Genomic DNA, 16,738 nt, shown 5'->3' on the forward strand with positions numbered 1-16,738 from the left:
TTGACAAACACAAATAAGTAGAACATGAACATAAACACCCACAATAGTAATCATACAATCATGCCTTCAGAGGTTGTATCAGTTTACAAGCCTTCTATATTGTCCATGTACAAGTGTCCAATGACACTTGATTAATACAATCAAGCAGCATAACCTGAAGATTGCACAACCCATGAGCATTTGGCAGAGAGCACGATGTCAAGCAGGCCTTTGATGAGGCTCCCATGACCCTAAGCCTTCACTCTAATGTGCCCGCTCCCTAAGATTATCAAGGTCCAGCTCTGACAGGTCGGTAGCCTGAATCTCATAGTGAACACCATCCAGCTCTCTCCTGAATCGATCCTTAGAAGCTGCGTACAGCATCTTAGCTCGGATTCGGGAAATGGAAGGGGACCTGTCATGAAGAAGAAAGAAACGAATTTTCATCAGTACTCCCAGGGCATGTGATGCAAGAAACTGACCAATGAAAGAACAACATCACAGCATAAGCAAAGGTTACAGATGAGTTGGGTACTCAGTTGGAATACCGATGAATAGAAGTACAGTGTTAAACTTGAAACTTTGAACACTGGAGCTGACTCCGGTAAAGCTGTCTAAACCAAAATTGAAATTTTGCAAATCGATTCAAATGATCATCATTAAAGGCTGCAAATAACTTAACTATATACGTCAATCTGTCATAAGGATTAATATGTCAATGAAATACCAAAGCACAAATAAAATTGTACATTTTCCTAGGCAAGTTTATTCACTTATTTGTCATGAACATCCTTTCAATTTAAAGTTGATTCAGTCCCTTATGCAACTCTGAGAAAAGTAAGTCAGATTCTGAAAGAAACTTTACACTAGCGAATGAGGTAAGGTTAAGTTGGGAGCTCTAAAAACTATTCCAAAAGCTGAAAACAAAAACTATTCCAAAAGCTGAAAACAATCTCTTCTTGACAGATTTTCAAAGCAAACCATGCTTGATCCAACTTTAATTCAGAATTATATTAATGCATAAATCTTGGTCTCCGCCTTCAGAGTTACAAACACATCAGTTCTATAAGTTATGCAACATTTGCCAACCAACTACAACAGAAATTAACAGCGTCACTTGTGCAAGTCATGTTGATTCTATCACAGCCCAATAGAAAAAACTACAAATATATGAACTGACCTTTTCTTACAAGAAAGCGTCAGAATGAACTATGAAGGTAAAAAAGCTGCGCAGAGAAAGCCTACCAGGCAATGAAGAAAATCTTGCTTTTCTGACAGTTTTCTTCAGTAACAAAGTCAAAATCATAGACAGCATAACGGCAATCATTTTCAGGCAAAGAAGCCACGAAATCATCATAGCTCTCGGTTGCACCTCCAATCTTTTCAACAATAACCTCCTTTTGCTTCTCATTGATTTTGAAAATCACATATCTGTGTGTCTTCTTCCTCTGAAGCTCTAAGAATATATCCTTGCAATCATCAGCAACACCCATTCCAGAGGAAGCATTTGACTGAAATCAGTGAATGTATATATATCAGTTAATAATACAGAAGAACCCGTAAATAAAACAAGTAATATGTTCTTAAAGTGCCTTAGAATATATCAATATAACTTCAACAAGATGTTAGAGAATGGAAATCATTCACACAGTATTAGGATTGACATGAATGTGTCACAAATATCCATCAATCACATATAAACAAAGAGCTTACCCTTGGTAAGATATGCAGTAGTAAGTACAACAACAACAAAACCATAAGTCTCAACTATTTGAGATCGGTTGCATAGATCTTTTATCGCCATTGAGATATGTAAAAAGCCATATGTTTAGTCAAGGTATGCAAAACCATACCGTACCACCTGGTACGGTGGTACGTACCGATCCGCCAACACCGACATGCAGACCGCCCGCTACCGGGCGATATCAGGCTTTGGGCCCCGTATCGGATGATACGGGGCTGTGCTAGGCATTAACGGTCGAAATTTCGACCGTTACCGACCTGTACCGACTGAAACCGATCGTTACCGAATGGTAACAGTGCTCCAACGGTCAATTTAACCATTGGAGCACTCCTCAAGGATTTTTAAACCATTTTCTCCCTCTAATTTCAATTCATTTCACTCTCACACTCTCTTATACTCTCTCAAACTCATTTTTTCTCACATTCTCTCTCTTATTCTCACATTTGTGGATTGAATCAAATTTAGGAGACTAATTTGAGAAGATTAAGAGGAAGAACTTTTTAATAAAAAGATATGTATTCTCTTTCTAGATTTTTATTGATTTATGAGATGATTAAGCCTATTTTATGTGATGTATGACCTAATGTTTGTTTGATATGATTTTGATGATAGAATAGTATTAAAAGGCTAAATGTTTATATTTGACCTTAAAAGGTCCAATGTTTATATTTCATACATATTAAGTATTGGATCATGTGTTTGTGATGGTAAAATAGATTTAATTATGTTTTAATAAAATTATTTAATGATGCGATTAGTGATTTTAATGATGATTTAATCGAAATTTGATCGATATTGGGTCAATTTAATGTATTTAATACTTAGGGTATTTGACATATTTATAGTGTTGAAAAAGAAGTAATTAGTGGGTCATTAACTATATTAATAGTGTGATTAGTGTATCTAATAATGATTTCATCAAAATTTGACGTATTTGATCAAAATAACGTATTTAATGCTTCTTTTATGTGTTTAACATATTTATGATGGTAAAATAGGTTTAATTATGTTTTAATAAAATTATTAATACTGCGATTAGTGATTTTAATAATGATTTAATCAAAATTTGATCGATATCAAGTCAATTAAATATCTTTAATACATATTAGGGTGTTTGATATGATGTTTATAGTGTTGAAAGAGAAATAATTAGTGAGTAATTAAGTATGTTAATAGTGTGATTAATGCATCTAATAATGATTTCATCATAATTTAACATCAAAATAATGTATTTAATGATTCTTTTATGTGCTTAACATGTTTATAATGGTAAAATAGGTTTAATCAAGCTTTAATCAAGTTATTTAATTATGCTTTAATAGGTTTAATTTGATCGATATTGGATCAATTCAATATCTTTAATACCTATTACGGTGTTTGACATGTTTATAGTGTTGAAAGAAAAATCATTAGTGGGTAATTAATTATGTTAATAGTATAATTAGTGTATCTAATGATGATTTTATCATAATTTGACTTGGATCAAAATTACGTATTTAATGCATATTTTATGTGTTAACATGTTTATGCTGATAAAATAAATTTAATTAGGTTTTAATAAAGTTATTTAATGCTGTGATTAGTGGTTTTAATAATGATTTAATCAAAATTTGATAGATATTGGATCAATTCAATGTCTTTATATGTTTATAGCTTATTTGATTTAAATTTGATAGGAACATAAATAGTCATATGATAAAGCATAGACTCATGCCTAGATAAAAACTATCATAATTGACAATGTATTTATTATGATTACATTGACAAGAATGGAGGAATCACTTTAGTGAAGATGCATTTGGCCGGTGGGTATCTCGATATTGTAAAATGTAAGAAAATTCTGACGGAGGTCCGTAAATCATTTCAAAACAAATTACAACAAGCAAGAGAAGATACAATAAAAAAGAAGACAAGAGTTGAGGAAGAATACTATAAGGCTATGCGGGAACCAATTTATGACAAGTATGAGGGTCGTAGCAATGAAGTCGACGTGGATCTCACAGTTGGTATTGGTGCATTAGTATATATACGACAAAGCAATGAGGCATCGACGACTTGACTCACAAAGGGAGCATTACAGTGTCAGTGGAATCCAAAGGTCGACCAACATTTGGTAGCCAACTGCCCCTCATATAAGTTAGGATGAACTAGTAGTATGAGGCATGATGGACTCCGTGGTTTTATGAGAGATTTTGGTAGGACATCGGCATCATATATTGTTGATATCAATCCACAAGCCCATCCTTCACAAACAGTGAAACAGACACGAATTGATGATGCATATACAAAAGAAAAGAAACGAGATATTGGAAAGATAATTTCAAAATGGTTCAACTTCCACAGGTTTCTAGCAAACACAGCCTGTATGTTGAACCATTGACACCGATAAGCATTCTGTGGTATGTAACATACAATCACCTCGAAGTAGCAGGCAAGTAAATCAAATCAACGATTCTTAATTTCATCCCAACCTGTATGTTCTGGTGGTATAGGCAGAACCAGCACGTAGACCAGGCTTTTTGCTAGCTCTAGGCATGGTAACTTGCAGCAACTAGGTGATTTCATCCACCTGCCCGATACTTCTTCTCTTCTTCCTCCTCCTACTCCGCCCCTCTCTCTCTTGCATCTCTCTTATCTTCTTCTTCTCTCCCTTCTCATCCCCCATTCCCTGTTCTCAGTGCGGACCAGCATGGTGACATACAGTAGGTCAGTATGCCACCGTATCTGATCCATACTGGTCCACCCAGCCCAGGGAACCAAAATTTTGAACCATGATCAAATCATTTAGATACCTTATATCTATCCATCTGCTCAAGATTCCCAGACCCTAAATTGCTGAGGCTTCATCGAAACCCCAAACACAATCCAGTCTACCACAACATCTAATCGGAGACCGACAACCAAGAAGCACAAGACAGATCTGATCAAACTAAACAAAAACAAAAGAATCCACAGAATCAAGGAACATCAAAGAAATTGACCATGGAGTATCAGAATGGACCGATCCAAGACGACAAACGCAAACAAAAAAGCACTCGATTTTGGCATAAAAACTCATGCGATCAAACGAAATGAGGAGCACTCACGTGGGATCGGAGGAACGCCATAGTAGTAGCAAAGGGGGCCACTCCACTGTTCACAATCCCTATTAGACGCTTTAGATCGAGAATGGAACGGAAGAGAAAGATGTGGCGAAAGAAGTTGGACTGCACACCAAAGAATATATATATACGTAAGAGAAAGATGTGGCGGCGAAAGAAGTTGGACTGCACACCAAAGCATATATATATATATATATATAAAGTTTGGTAAAACTATTATTTAATGTGAAAATATAGTAAAGATTATTATTTTTTAGCAAAGAAAAAGATTAATACAACATGAACCTAAATATTAATGCTTAATCTGACTAATAATGTTACTTTAAATAGAACTTATCTAATCGATCGAAATAGTTGGACCATCATAATTTATTGCTATTATTGTTGTGGTCCAAAATTCGATAAAAATCCAAACATGCATCCGTATAAATATGCATATTAGTTTCACGATAGAAAAAATATCGATCCAACAAGTCTTATTCTATGTTATTATATAGTTCACAATTAATTTAATATGCTATATAGTTCACAAATTTGCTTGAATAATTTACGAATGAATTCATGGACTATTCATAGGTTGGCCATGGAAAAGTCAACCATTTTACAATTATTATTATAGTTGAAGACAAGGACAGAATAAGCATAATATTATTCCATTTGGTGCCAGGAACAGAAACAATGATGCCAAGCATCCATCCATGCTTCAAGATTAAGCATCCATCCTTCTGCATGACAGTTTGATAGTGGTTTGTCATTGTCATGTGTCATTTGTGTTAAAATATCTAAGAAATTTTCTGAAACATTCATACTTTGTGATCTAACCGGTTAGTATATTACTTCTACGGCAAGAAATTGTTAATAATAATATTTAAGAAGAAAAAGAAAATGTCTTGATATGACATACATGAAGGAAGACATGCTAAACACTCTAATATTGGGCGTTCCAATTTATTCTAGTATGACTACTTTTTGTTATCTCAGATTGATTACACACACATGTATATATTCCACACATATATGTATATATTCCACAGGTCCAATATCAATGATGCATTATTGTTGCCAGACTCATTGACCATCTGACACTTGAGATACTTAAAATGCTTCAAATTTAGTTTACCTTCATTCACAATGTGCCATGCAACTCTAAGAAGGGCAAGTACACAAAAGCTTTATGATTATAAAAGAAGGGTTTGTTAGGCCCAAACATATCCTCCACTATTTTTTGCTGCAACAATGGTCCTCTTGCACCTTCTCAGTTGAAGGTGTCATAGACCATGAATTGCCTCAACTCCTTGAGTTGCTCCCTTCAGGGCATTCAAGTTTTAAACCTGTGCAAACACCTCAATTATTTGGTTGTCAATCAACTTTTATGTCGTATTTAAGAATACTATGGCATTCAAAAGACCAAACAAATGAAAACAGTGCACGTGACACATGCTCAATGCACATAGTTACCAACAATATTCGAGGTGATAATGGCATGTAACAATTTACTAGGAGAAAATATAGATCATGGAATGACTGGACATGGCAATCCAGCCAACATCCTTTTTCTCATATCAGGGGCGAAGTGAAATCTTGAAGCCAATGAAAGACTTTCGCACCAAATGCTAACGAAGCACTTTTTACCATGGAATCATAGATTCTGATCACTGGCTTTTCCTCATTGTCCAGAAGGCTGTGCAGTATCGATTCTGCATTTTAAACACAAAAGTGAGATGTCTGTTTGCTTCACTGTAGCACTACAGAATTTAACCACAAAATCTAACTTTATCCTTTAAATGCTCAAGAAGATGCAATGACTGTAAAAGCACGAGGGAAATTTGTCTTTATCCAGGTACATCGAATGTGTTAGTTAAAAAAACTCCTTTTAAAATGAGAACCACATGTGAGTGTGCTGCTGTTCCAAAGATATCTTGAATAATGGATTTCAGGGATGCAAGTTTTCCTTCAGCATTTTAAAACATAAATAAACCTGAGAAATGAACTAAAAGATTGCAAGCTTACTTGCATCATGGAGCGAGGATTTGCGGTGTATGTTGTCTCAATTACTTTCTCCTTCTGTGATCATCAAACAAGGTCATTAAAGCACAAGAATAACTGAACTTTTGCAAAGTCAGAGAGACGTAGACTAGAAAATTAGTGTTCACCTCCATTACAAATCCAAAATGAAAAGCAATCTTTTTCACATCTTCCAAACTAAGTTCAATGGACATCTCCTGAATATAAGAATGTAACAATTGACATCTTCGAGAAAAGGGAATAAATTAAAAAGAACATTCAGATTGGCTCTTATGGAAAAAGATAGTGAAACAGTACACATACATCTTCAGGTCCATACGAGTCTGCAAAATGATATAGTAGAGGGCCCAAGTTTATCCACACCTGTAATTTTAGTGTGGCACATGAACAAATTAAATAAATAAATAATATTTAGTGTAACAAGTTTCAGAACAGAATTCATTAATCAAATCAGATCAAGAAACCATTGGCTCAACAATAATATTCGGGAATGTCCTAAAAAGAACAGTGTAGATCGTAATCGAATGGTAAAAAGTATAAAACTCATTCCAGAAGACATACTCCTCCAGTTTTCAGAAGTTTTGATATAGTTTCAATATATTCAACAATGTTATGTGCCGTATCCAGGAAAAAGCAAGTGACAACAGCATCCCAGTAAGCTGCAAGATAGATTCAATAATGCAATGAGAATGTGCAAAAATTAAGCACAACTCGAATCCCACAATTAAAGCATTAATAGATCCGACAAAGATCTTGTCTCAAGCACTCGAGCAAAAGAAATATAAGGTAACCCCTAGTTATATACTCATTGACAGATAAAAGGCCTAAGCAAACTTATCAAATTATACAATAATCCTTCTTAACTTATAATCCTTTATATTGTAGGAAGTTTGCCTTGGAAACTAGTGAAATGATAGCAAAGAAAAGGTGTTGTGGCTTTTGAAGCAACAAGGAAAAATAAGGTATTCCTTGCTTAGTGTTTTTAGCAACCAAAAAACCGACTACAGAACTTTGTCAAAACGCATCATTGATGAAGCTGCAACAAATCCATGAAATGCATAAATAAAAAAATCCCTTAATTGTTGTGTTACATGTACAATGTTCTAATTTCTTATCTAAATCAGGAAGTGAACACTCATCAATATCACCATACAGATTACGAGAAACATTTTTTATATGGGCTAGCCACCTTAAATGGACTCTTGGTTATTACTCTTTTCATCATTTCCAGAACTTTAAAGAGTTACATATGGTTTTATTATGAACATCCTAACTAGTCATAAAATCTTATAGCCCAATGGATGACCACCTAAACCTTGTATTTCATTAGAAATGCTCTTAATTGAATCAGTAGTTCACTTCAATTTTGATACTGAAAGTAAAACTTTTAACCAACAAAATGAAATATCAGAATTCATGTGAACTAGGAAGTCAACCATGGTCACAAGACTCGACTAATGAACTATGCACTGAGATTGATATTCCAAAAAGAATAATAGTTCACTAAGACAATTAATGAGTTACCAAAATCATTCACTGTTTGGCTTAACCAAGTAGACTGTCACTTAACAAGTCATCCATGTCAATGTAAGTGAAATCTCAAAAATAAGTAAGCCTAAGAAAAATACCCAAATTCTCATCCAGCTATCTGAACACAAGCTACAATAAGGAACTTCACTATAGCTTCACAATTTGTTTGTTTATACACTGCTAAAGATATGGCAACAACTAACATAGTGTCTTTCTTCTAGCAAGATTTGTTTTATCAATGTCATTTTTAAGGGCAAGAAAAAATAGATAGATATTTAATTACTCGGGAATACAAACCCTACATGATGTGCCAATCGTATTTTGAAAACCAGAGCATGCATAGCTACTTTTTCATGCATGAAGACCTGCTGTGTAAACCATAAACTATGATGCCCATAATAAAATATCCTATTTGGGTCCAAATACAACTTTCTAAACCACACTATTGGCCACGACATTTTATGAAGTACTTAAGTTTATGAGTTTGAATTGTTAACAAACTCAAACAGAAAAGTTGAATTAACATAAGTTATCCCTAACCAATCTTAAATCAAAACATGCATGATTTCTTCATCAATAATGGACAATACTAGCAAACCATTGTTTCAACAATTCAAGCTCAGAATAAAGTCCAAAAGATCCCCGTATCAGATCCCTGAAAGATGAATGGTCTGCATAAGTGCATAGCATGATTGCTGTCACCAGATGTACAATCTCACATAGCTAGAAGTGCCTGGTTGCCTGCTTAGTTTGTATGTCTCACAAAGAATCATTTTTAATGTACCTTCTTGGCTTTCATCATTATAGACCTCAACAAAATCACCAGCGCACATAGAAAAACCCTCAGTAATTCCTGCACTGTTTACAAGAGAGAGACACAACAAAAGATTAATATGGCATGTCACAAAAATCACCAAGAAGAACAGCCAAGGAAAGTCCACCTTTATAGGAAACAACATTTGTCATAAATGAAACAAAAATTTTGTAAACTTGGAACCTAACCAAACCCTAAAAAGTAATTACTGAGAAACATCTTAATGTAATTCAACAAAACATAACTTGGATTTTACCTAAATCAATAAGGAACAAATCTTGAAGTTAATGTGTTGAGTAGACAATAACAATGAAATGCATATTTGAAAGTCTTTACATTGTTAAAGATCAATGGTTAGAAAAAATAATATTCACCACAATATTAAAAAGCTGTCTTCTGCCACCTGGTACAACAACAACAATAACAACAACACAGCCATGAGTCGCACCTGTCTTCTACCACCTGGTATCACAAAAAATCTTTTTAAAAAAAGAACAAAAGTGGTATACCAAGTGATGAGGGCAAGTGTTGGAACAACAATTCTTTTTTTTTGTAAATTTGGGTGACCAGGGTTTATTTACAACAACAAGCATTAGCGTGAGGCCGTGAGCCTCATGCACTAGATATGCCCTTTTAGTTTAGTTGTATACCAAGTAAAACCAACAGATTGGACTGACATAAACCAATCAACATGTACCACTACGATCAGTACTTCAGACATCGCTGTATAGTATATTGATCGAATCATGAACAATCATCAATGGATGTTCCAGTTTCAGTAACATGCATTTTGGAGGAGTTCACCAGTGTCAAGTAAACATCTTGTGTGGCATGTTTTCTGAAATTCATTGGCATAGATTGCTGTTTTAAAATTCACAGGACATCAGCCTATTTTCAGGTGCTTTCATTTACATACAAGGCATTTTGGAGGCTGTATCATGGGTGTTTCAATTTATGATATATCCTGATCTTAAAAAGAATTGGTAAGTGACTCATTCTTCAAATCTTATTTACCCTTTGTTCAATGCCTGAGACCCTGTGGCATGTCTACCTGCTAGCTACTTCTCACCATCTTTCATCACCAGAATCTAGATGAAAAAATCTTCCCACCGACCAGAGACATCAGGTAAGCATGTTGTTTATCTACCTTTTTTATCTTCCATTTTTATCTTCCATAGTGTTTCCATTTTTTGTCCTCCAACACTTGTTGCCAACACACTCAACTGTGCCAACTGTCCACATTAAATGGAAGAACAGTACATACAATGCCAGATGTCCATACAACAAGGGGTGCAAATGAAACTTGTAGCCTTGGCAAAAATAGATCATCAAAAATCAATACAGTTAATTATGACAAGCACATTTTTATAAACATGCATAATAATAGATGTTAAAATGCAACCAACATAAATATATCAAATAGAGGCATAAACATGATGTCAAATAAAACCCCATTTGAGTTTCTGCAAATTTTAAATAACATAGACAGTGTTTTAAGTTTAGAAAAATGATCTACAAGTTTGGACAGAAATCAAACAATCCACATTGTGAATGATAGCCAACCAGCTGTACACATATATAAACATAACTTAGATATTTTAGATTGCCCCAAAACATAAATACAAATAAATCATGTATATTGCCTTTTAATATACAACTCATGGCTAAATTGTTGATCCCAGCACTGGTAGGGAAAAGTGAATTTAAGATAAGACCTATATACCTTGATGGATGAATATCTGGAAATGAAACAGACCGAAGTTGGTCACTATCTGAAAGAGAATTACAATTGCTGTGGATCCAAGGATAAATCGTCCATTCACCAGCCACTTGAGTACTAGCAAAAGGTAAATTCAGCTATTAGTTAATTGCATAAATAAGAAAAAAAATCAGTAAGTTTTGGTTCATGATATCTCGTAAAATAAAAGAGATGAACCAGACTAGAAGTCGAGATTGAAATTTATATGGCTAACATACTAGTTAAGGATAAAGCTAGAGCATATCATCATATAGTACGAAAACTCATTTCCTTGGCTTACAAAACCTGTTCAATAAAGATAAAATGGTGAGCATCAGCACCAAATAAAATAATGATTACAGAACGTCATTAGATATACTCTGCATACCAAGACAAGAAATCTCCAAAGCTAGTCTCCCAAGTCCAGCACCAGGTACTAAACAATAAGGAGGCCTGCAAATTTTATTTAGAAAACTATTTATTAACTACACAAATATCAAAGGGAGAAAGTAACTACACAAACATCATATTTAGAATATGATGTACACACGTGCCAGAACTTGAAAGAAAAATCAATCGGATACTGAAGATAAGATGAAAAAATTTGAGACATAATAATAATTATAATAACTGCAAGGAACTCTACATACAACCAAACTTTTTAGTGAAATTAGAGTCATGGAAAAACTACGATAGATATAACAAGACCTTGATTAGAAAACTACCACATTCTTCCATAACTTCCATTCACAGAATATTTTTCCTTCATATTGTATAATATAATAATGTAGAGATCAAATATAGAAAGTTAAAACCCACCATCAATAAGATAAAAAATTAGGTCTTCTTCTCAGATATCACAGATAAGGAAATAGTTCTTTCCAATCATATAAGCAAAATCCTTCAAATTATAAAATACTCTCTTGTATTGAGTGAGTTTTTACTCAGCTGCTGTATCTACACAATAGTACACATGCACTCGGTGACTAAATTCCAGTTGCTCACCATCATGTTAACAGCATATTACAATATGCATCCTCTTCTATACATGTTCTTCGCATAACAATGTACATGACATACATACAGAATCCATAAATTCTTACTTTGATTTCTACATGAACTTTTGCCAAACTTCCAAAATTAAATTAAAATCTGATATTAACCTTGTTCAGTATAGTTCACAACAGCAGATCCAGGACCATGCCCCAAATTAATAATAGGTAATAGGAGACGTACCTTTTTTGGGAACGATGTGGAAATAAGCAATTAAGCTCCTCAAGAATAGGTTTATAACATTCGTCACGTTCCTTTTGACCCTGCATATATCAATAATATAAACCAGTAAAGAGGTAGATATGTCATCATAAAACTATATACAGATAGATTAAGTACCTCAGCTGCCCAGTCTCTCACTATGTTCCTTATGATACATCTTACCTGACAGGAGAATTGGAAACGATGAAAGCAATGTATCTGCTAACAGGTCAATCACTAGGTTTTCTACCATCTAGAATTCTGTAATAGATGAGCTCACTGGAAGTTCCAATACATATTAATTAATAAGAGCAGTGAAGCTCAAAACATTGTAAAATTCAAACAACCCTATTAAAAATCTTACAATGTAACAAGATGGATCGTGTGATGCAGCATAAAAATTTTTTAACATTGCTACAAGTCACAGAAGACACATTCACAACAGTCCTTCCACACCAAGAAAATGTTAAAACATACAGATACATATAGGGTCGTAATCATGGTCTTGATTCCATAATGACGAAGACATTCACTAGTATCACAAAAGAACACAATCCATCAAAACTCAAAAGCACAATCCTCCACCGCTAAACCCTGATATATTTAGAAAGTATACCATATGTGAACGAATAAAGAGCTCAAGATAAGTTGAAATCATGTCACAAAAGTTATGGATCCTAGCACTTTGAAGATTAATACTTTGGCTGTTTTTATGTTACACAACTTGTAGCTCAGAAATAAAAACATTTAAAGTTTTCCCAATAATATATTAATGTTATAAACATTAAAAAAAATTCCATCCTGATAGAATGAAGTTTCACAAATAAAACTTACCTTGTCAACATCAACAAGAGGAACATTTAACTGCACTGATGGATCCATCCAGGTGTGTGCAAGATGTGTTGCCTGAAATATATATAATAGAAAATGAGATACATTATGTCTAATCAATATGTCATTACCTAAAAGCTATTTACATCATGTAATAAGATAGAAACTTGATCTACTAAAGGAACAATGATAACAAAAGGGCATTTCGGGAATCATAAAAGATAACCAAACAACAATGACAACACAATGAAGCGCAACAAGGACCAACACCCCTAAACACAAGATATCTCAGTGCGTATCAGAGCAGTAAAAATTTTTACTTGGCAGGAGAATATATAAAAACTAGCAAAGAGATCTTATGCAAATCATAGATAGTTATTTAATCTCAGTGTGTATCAGAGCAGTATAATTTTTTCCTTGGCAGGAGAATATATAAAAACTAGCAAAGAGATCTTATGCAAATCATAGATAGTTATTTAATCAGAGAAAATCCACTTCACACATAATTTCAACAAGGATTGCTAGTTGCTACAATGAGATAATTGCATAAAAGAAGAGCATGATATTTGATAGTTAGACCTAACACTGATCTGTGGAATATGGAAATTGAGATGCTAGAAAGTGGTCAAAAACAAGCTTACTCTTATGCTAGCATCAGGGTTGGAGCAACAAGCTGCTGGATCAGTAACAACCTTCACATCATTTATATTACCATTGCACGATCGTTTTTGCATCTCGGAGCTTACAAACTTTTCCACATGGGACGCATGGGAAACTTCCATATGTATCTCCTGTTGTTATCTACAGAAGTCAAACTTCTAAATGAAAAAGATGTAGAAGATTCCAAATAATGTGCTGTGTCCAACAGTATTTTGAGAAGCCATGGAACAAAAGAAACTATTTTGAAATTTCAAGTATAGGACCTCTTCTTTAGTAGTTGCTTCCAAGGACTCGTCAGTCATATTGTTTTCTTCTCCAGAATTGATTGGCTCAGAGACATATGCATCACTTCCACCAATTGGCAGAGGTTGCTCTGAGAAAACATTTTTTTCTACAGAGCATTTAGAGCCTTCAGCTTGATGACTTTCAGATACATTTTGTAAATCCTCATGATCATCAATATCTATATCCTGGCTCATGTCAAGTGGAGGATCAAATGCCTGGCAGCATTACAAACAAAGAAAGCTTTTACGTTAACCTTCATGAAATTGAAGTGTCTACCGAAGGTACATATGTACTGAAGGAATAAGAGCATTTACCTGAAGCATGCTCATTATAAAGTATGTGTTCACAGAAACACACCTGCAAACAACTACATGTTCAGGAATCCATGATGACATCTATTACATGTCCATGACAAAGAAACAACTGCAAAAACTTAATTGCTCAAATCCTGTACTTTATAGCTCCTTTGATCATACACAAAATATATTTACATAAGGTATAAGCACTCTAACCGTAAATCCGTTTAGGCATCATAGGAACTATGAGTACAGACACAAGAATCAAATTCGAACTCATATCTAAAGCTGTATTCCTTGTGCACAAAAGGAGGAACAAAAATTTAAGGAAACATTGTTTAGTTTGCTCGTACACTAAACTGATTTTCAGATATTTCAAAGTTGCACATTATTAGAACCAATTATGGGACATTATCCGACATGGAGTTAACAAGGTTGGTAGGAGGTTTGCTGACTTATAGGTAACAAGCATATTAACACTAAAGCTAATATCAAACATGAATTTGTCTAAAGGATATTAGAACCACTTATGTATCCAAACAACAATCATCCCAGACCACTCCATAATTCCCACGAGCATCAAGGGACAAAGAACTAACAGGAAGCGAGCTACAATGTGCATGGGAGCACAGAGCATATTTAAGGCCTAGCTCCAAGCAAGAAAACAGATAGCATAAAAATGGAGATCAACATGTGTAAATGTTTCAGTATAACATATCACAGTTTAGTTTTAAGTACTCTATGCCAGATTCAGTATGTACACAAGATCTCCACACTATAACCCAATAAAGTAGGAATAAGTTAAGAAGCGTCCTATTGATTTTATCAGCCAATTAGAGATAGAATTGTTTTATGGCCAGTATCCGCACTTTGAATCAACTTTAACATACATTTGAGTCATGCACAGCGTCATAAATTAATGAAACAAAATAAAACCCTATTTCCCATCAAGTAGAAGTTTTGGTTAATATTCAAGGAGTCAAAGTTTGAAAATTCAATTACCGTCTGAGTGTTTTGTACTTCAATGGAAGATGAGAGAGAAGTGCCTGCAGAAGGAGGATGAAGCGTGATAATAGTTCTCATTGAAAATCATTGTTATAAGCAATAAACGAAAGCTTCACAAACGAAAATAAACTGATGACACCACATACCACAACCAATAATGCCCAAGCAAGGAAAGCAAAATCCACACAATGTCATTCTTTATGTAAACGAAAAAAATTCTTGAGCGAAATATGTAACTCTATGCAGACTACCGATAGACAGACAGCAACCTTATGGGAAGGCGGAAGCTTTCTGAAGGATCTCTCGTATCTTACGATATCTTCCTCTGCAGCATCCGGGTAGCTGAAGTAATATTTCGTTAGCAAACAGAAAATAGATCAAACAATTGGATCCCTCAAGCTACTGGAAACGAATTAGGAAGACGCGAACGAATTAGCAGAAGACTCAAAACGACCACATCATCAAACTACAAAGGCCAATCTTGATGAATATAAATCATCTTTAATATCGGAAACGTTGATCAGATTCTTTGATTCCGTTTATCATCATCGAGCCCTTTCCTTGGAAATCGGAACATAGGGAAAGGACTAAGAGGGGTAACGAAAACAATCTGCTTTCGTTGCACGCAAGGGGATCGATAGAAAGAGGAGGAAATTGTGGTGGGGAGTACTTGAGGTAGGCGCTGATGATCCGGCGGAGGGATTTGATCTCGAGGGCTTCTTCGAGCTTGCTGTAACGTCGCTGCCCCGTCGTCGCTGCAGCTGCTGCTTCATCTACTTGTACCTCTTCTTCGTGTTGTCTCCGATCCATTCCTTCTTCCTCCACTTCGGTGGAATCGACCGCTCGGCGGAACGACGAGATCACAATATCTTATAAACCCTGGAAATTGCTAATTCTTGTACCACCGCCCCTGACCAGGTGTTTCGCACGTGATAGGCCAAGTATATAACGGAATACAAAACCCTTGTGAGAGATATCCACGCCGTAAAAAAATCAACAAATATATATCATTAAGAAAAAAATATTTTTTAGATTTTTCTCCGAAAGTACTCTCATTTTTAGAATTATAAAAGAAATAAATATCTCAACCATATATGTTTTTCTTCTTCTTTTTTTTTCTTATGGAAAATATAACTCTTATGTAAAATCATTAGAAAATATGATTTAAATCAAACCAAATTAAGTCTATGTAAAATCACTAGATGTAATAAATACTAAAACAAAATTGAGCTATTAATTTGATTTGACTTTGAACTAAATAATAACAAAAGGTGACAAGAGAGCTCGACACTTTCCAGCTCCATCTACTGCATGACGCAGTCACCAAATTGCTTGCGTTCATGCAATTTTATTTTGTTTCTCTCTCTCTCTCTCAATTCAAAATCCACAGGACAAGAAGTCTCTCTCTCTCTCTCTCTCTCTCTCTTTTCTTCTTGGTCACCGCTGCGTACGTTGAAGGCTTCTTCCATAGCTTCC

General features: G+C 34.7%; 2 protein-coding genes across 2 annotated transcripts; both read right to left on the reverse strand.

Moving 5' to 3' along the window:
• On the reverse strand, nucleotides 1–4,967 carry LOC135616491 (actin-depolymerizing factor 11-like). Its single transcript, XM_065115731.1, has 3 exons — nucleotides 4,810–4,967; nucleotides 1,225–1,490; nucleotides 1–394 (listed from the first exon to the last, which is right to left on the reverse strand). The coding sequence occupies exons 1-3, from the start codon at nucleotides 4,828–4,830 to the stop codon at nucleotides 244–246; spliced, it is 438 nt and encodes a 145-aa protein (XP_064971803.1). The 5' UTR covers nucleotides 4,831–4,967; the 3' UTR covers nucleotides 1–243.
• Nucleotides 4,968–6,240: 1,273 nt separating this feature from the next.
• Nucleotides 6,241–16,166, reverse strand: LOC135616492 (uncharacterized). The gene is made up of 18 exons (XM_065115732.1): nucleotides 15,933–16,166; nucleotides 15,532–15,604; nucleotides 15,260–15,303; nucleotides 14,276–14,318; nucleotides 13,940–14,176; nucleotides 13,658–13,807; nucleotides 13,020–13,091; nucleotides 12,324–12,368; nucleotides 12,168–12,247; nucleotides 11,320–11,384; nucleotides 11,171–11,237; nucleotides 10,917–11,030; nucleotides 9,164–9,237; nucleotides 7,411–7,508; nucleotides 7,153–7,212; nucleotides 6,978–7,046; nucleotides 6,835–6,888; nucleotides 6,241–6,521 (listed from the first exon to the last, which is right to left on the reverse strand). The coding sequence occupies exons 1-18, from the start codon at nucleotides 16,070–16,072 to the stop codon at nucleotides 6,477–6,479; spliced, it is 1,530 nt and encodes a 509-aa protein (XP_064971804.1). The 5' UTR covers nucleotides 16,073–16,166; the 3' UTR covers nucleotides 6,241–6,476.
• Nucleotides 16,167–16,738: the final 572 nt, after the last annotated feature.

This window comes from Musa acuminata, chromosome BXJ2-7 (genome assembly GCF_036884655.1).
Source record: "Musa acuminata AAA Group cultivar baxijiao chromosome BXJ2-7, Cavendish_Baxijiao_AAA, whole genome shotgun sequence".
Classification (NCBI taxonomy): Eukaryota; Viridiplantae; Streptophyta; class Magnoliopsida; order Zingiberales; family Musaceae; genus Musa; species Musa acuminata.

Excerpts from the sequence above, each read along its gene's own strand:
- LOC135616491 (XM_065115731.1), bottom strand. The coding sequence starts at position 4,830 with ATGGCGTTCCTCCGATCCCAC. Across the intron at positions 1,491-4,809 it reads TGGCGTTCCTCCGATCCCAC|TCAAATGCTTCCTCTGGAAT; the intron begins GTGAGTGCTCCT and ends CACTGATTTCAG. Across the intron at positions 395-1,224 it reads AAGATTTTCTTCATTGCCTG|GTCCCCTTCCATTTCCCGAA; the intron begins GTAGGCTTTCTC and ends TCTTCATGACAG.
- LOC135616492 (XM_065115732.1), bottom strand. The coding sequence starts at position 16,072 with ATGGATCGGAGACAACACGAAGAAGAGGTACAAGTAGATGAAGCAGCA. Across the intron at positions 9,238-10,916 it reads CCAGATATTCATCCATCAAG|TGCAGGAATTACTGAGGGTT; the intron begins GTATATAGGTCT and ends TCTTGTAAACAG. Across the intron at positions 6,522-6,834 it reads ATCCTCGCTCCATGATGCAA|AATCGATACTGCACAGCCTT; the intron begins GTAAGCTTGCAA and ends TTTAAAATGCAG.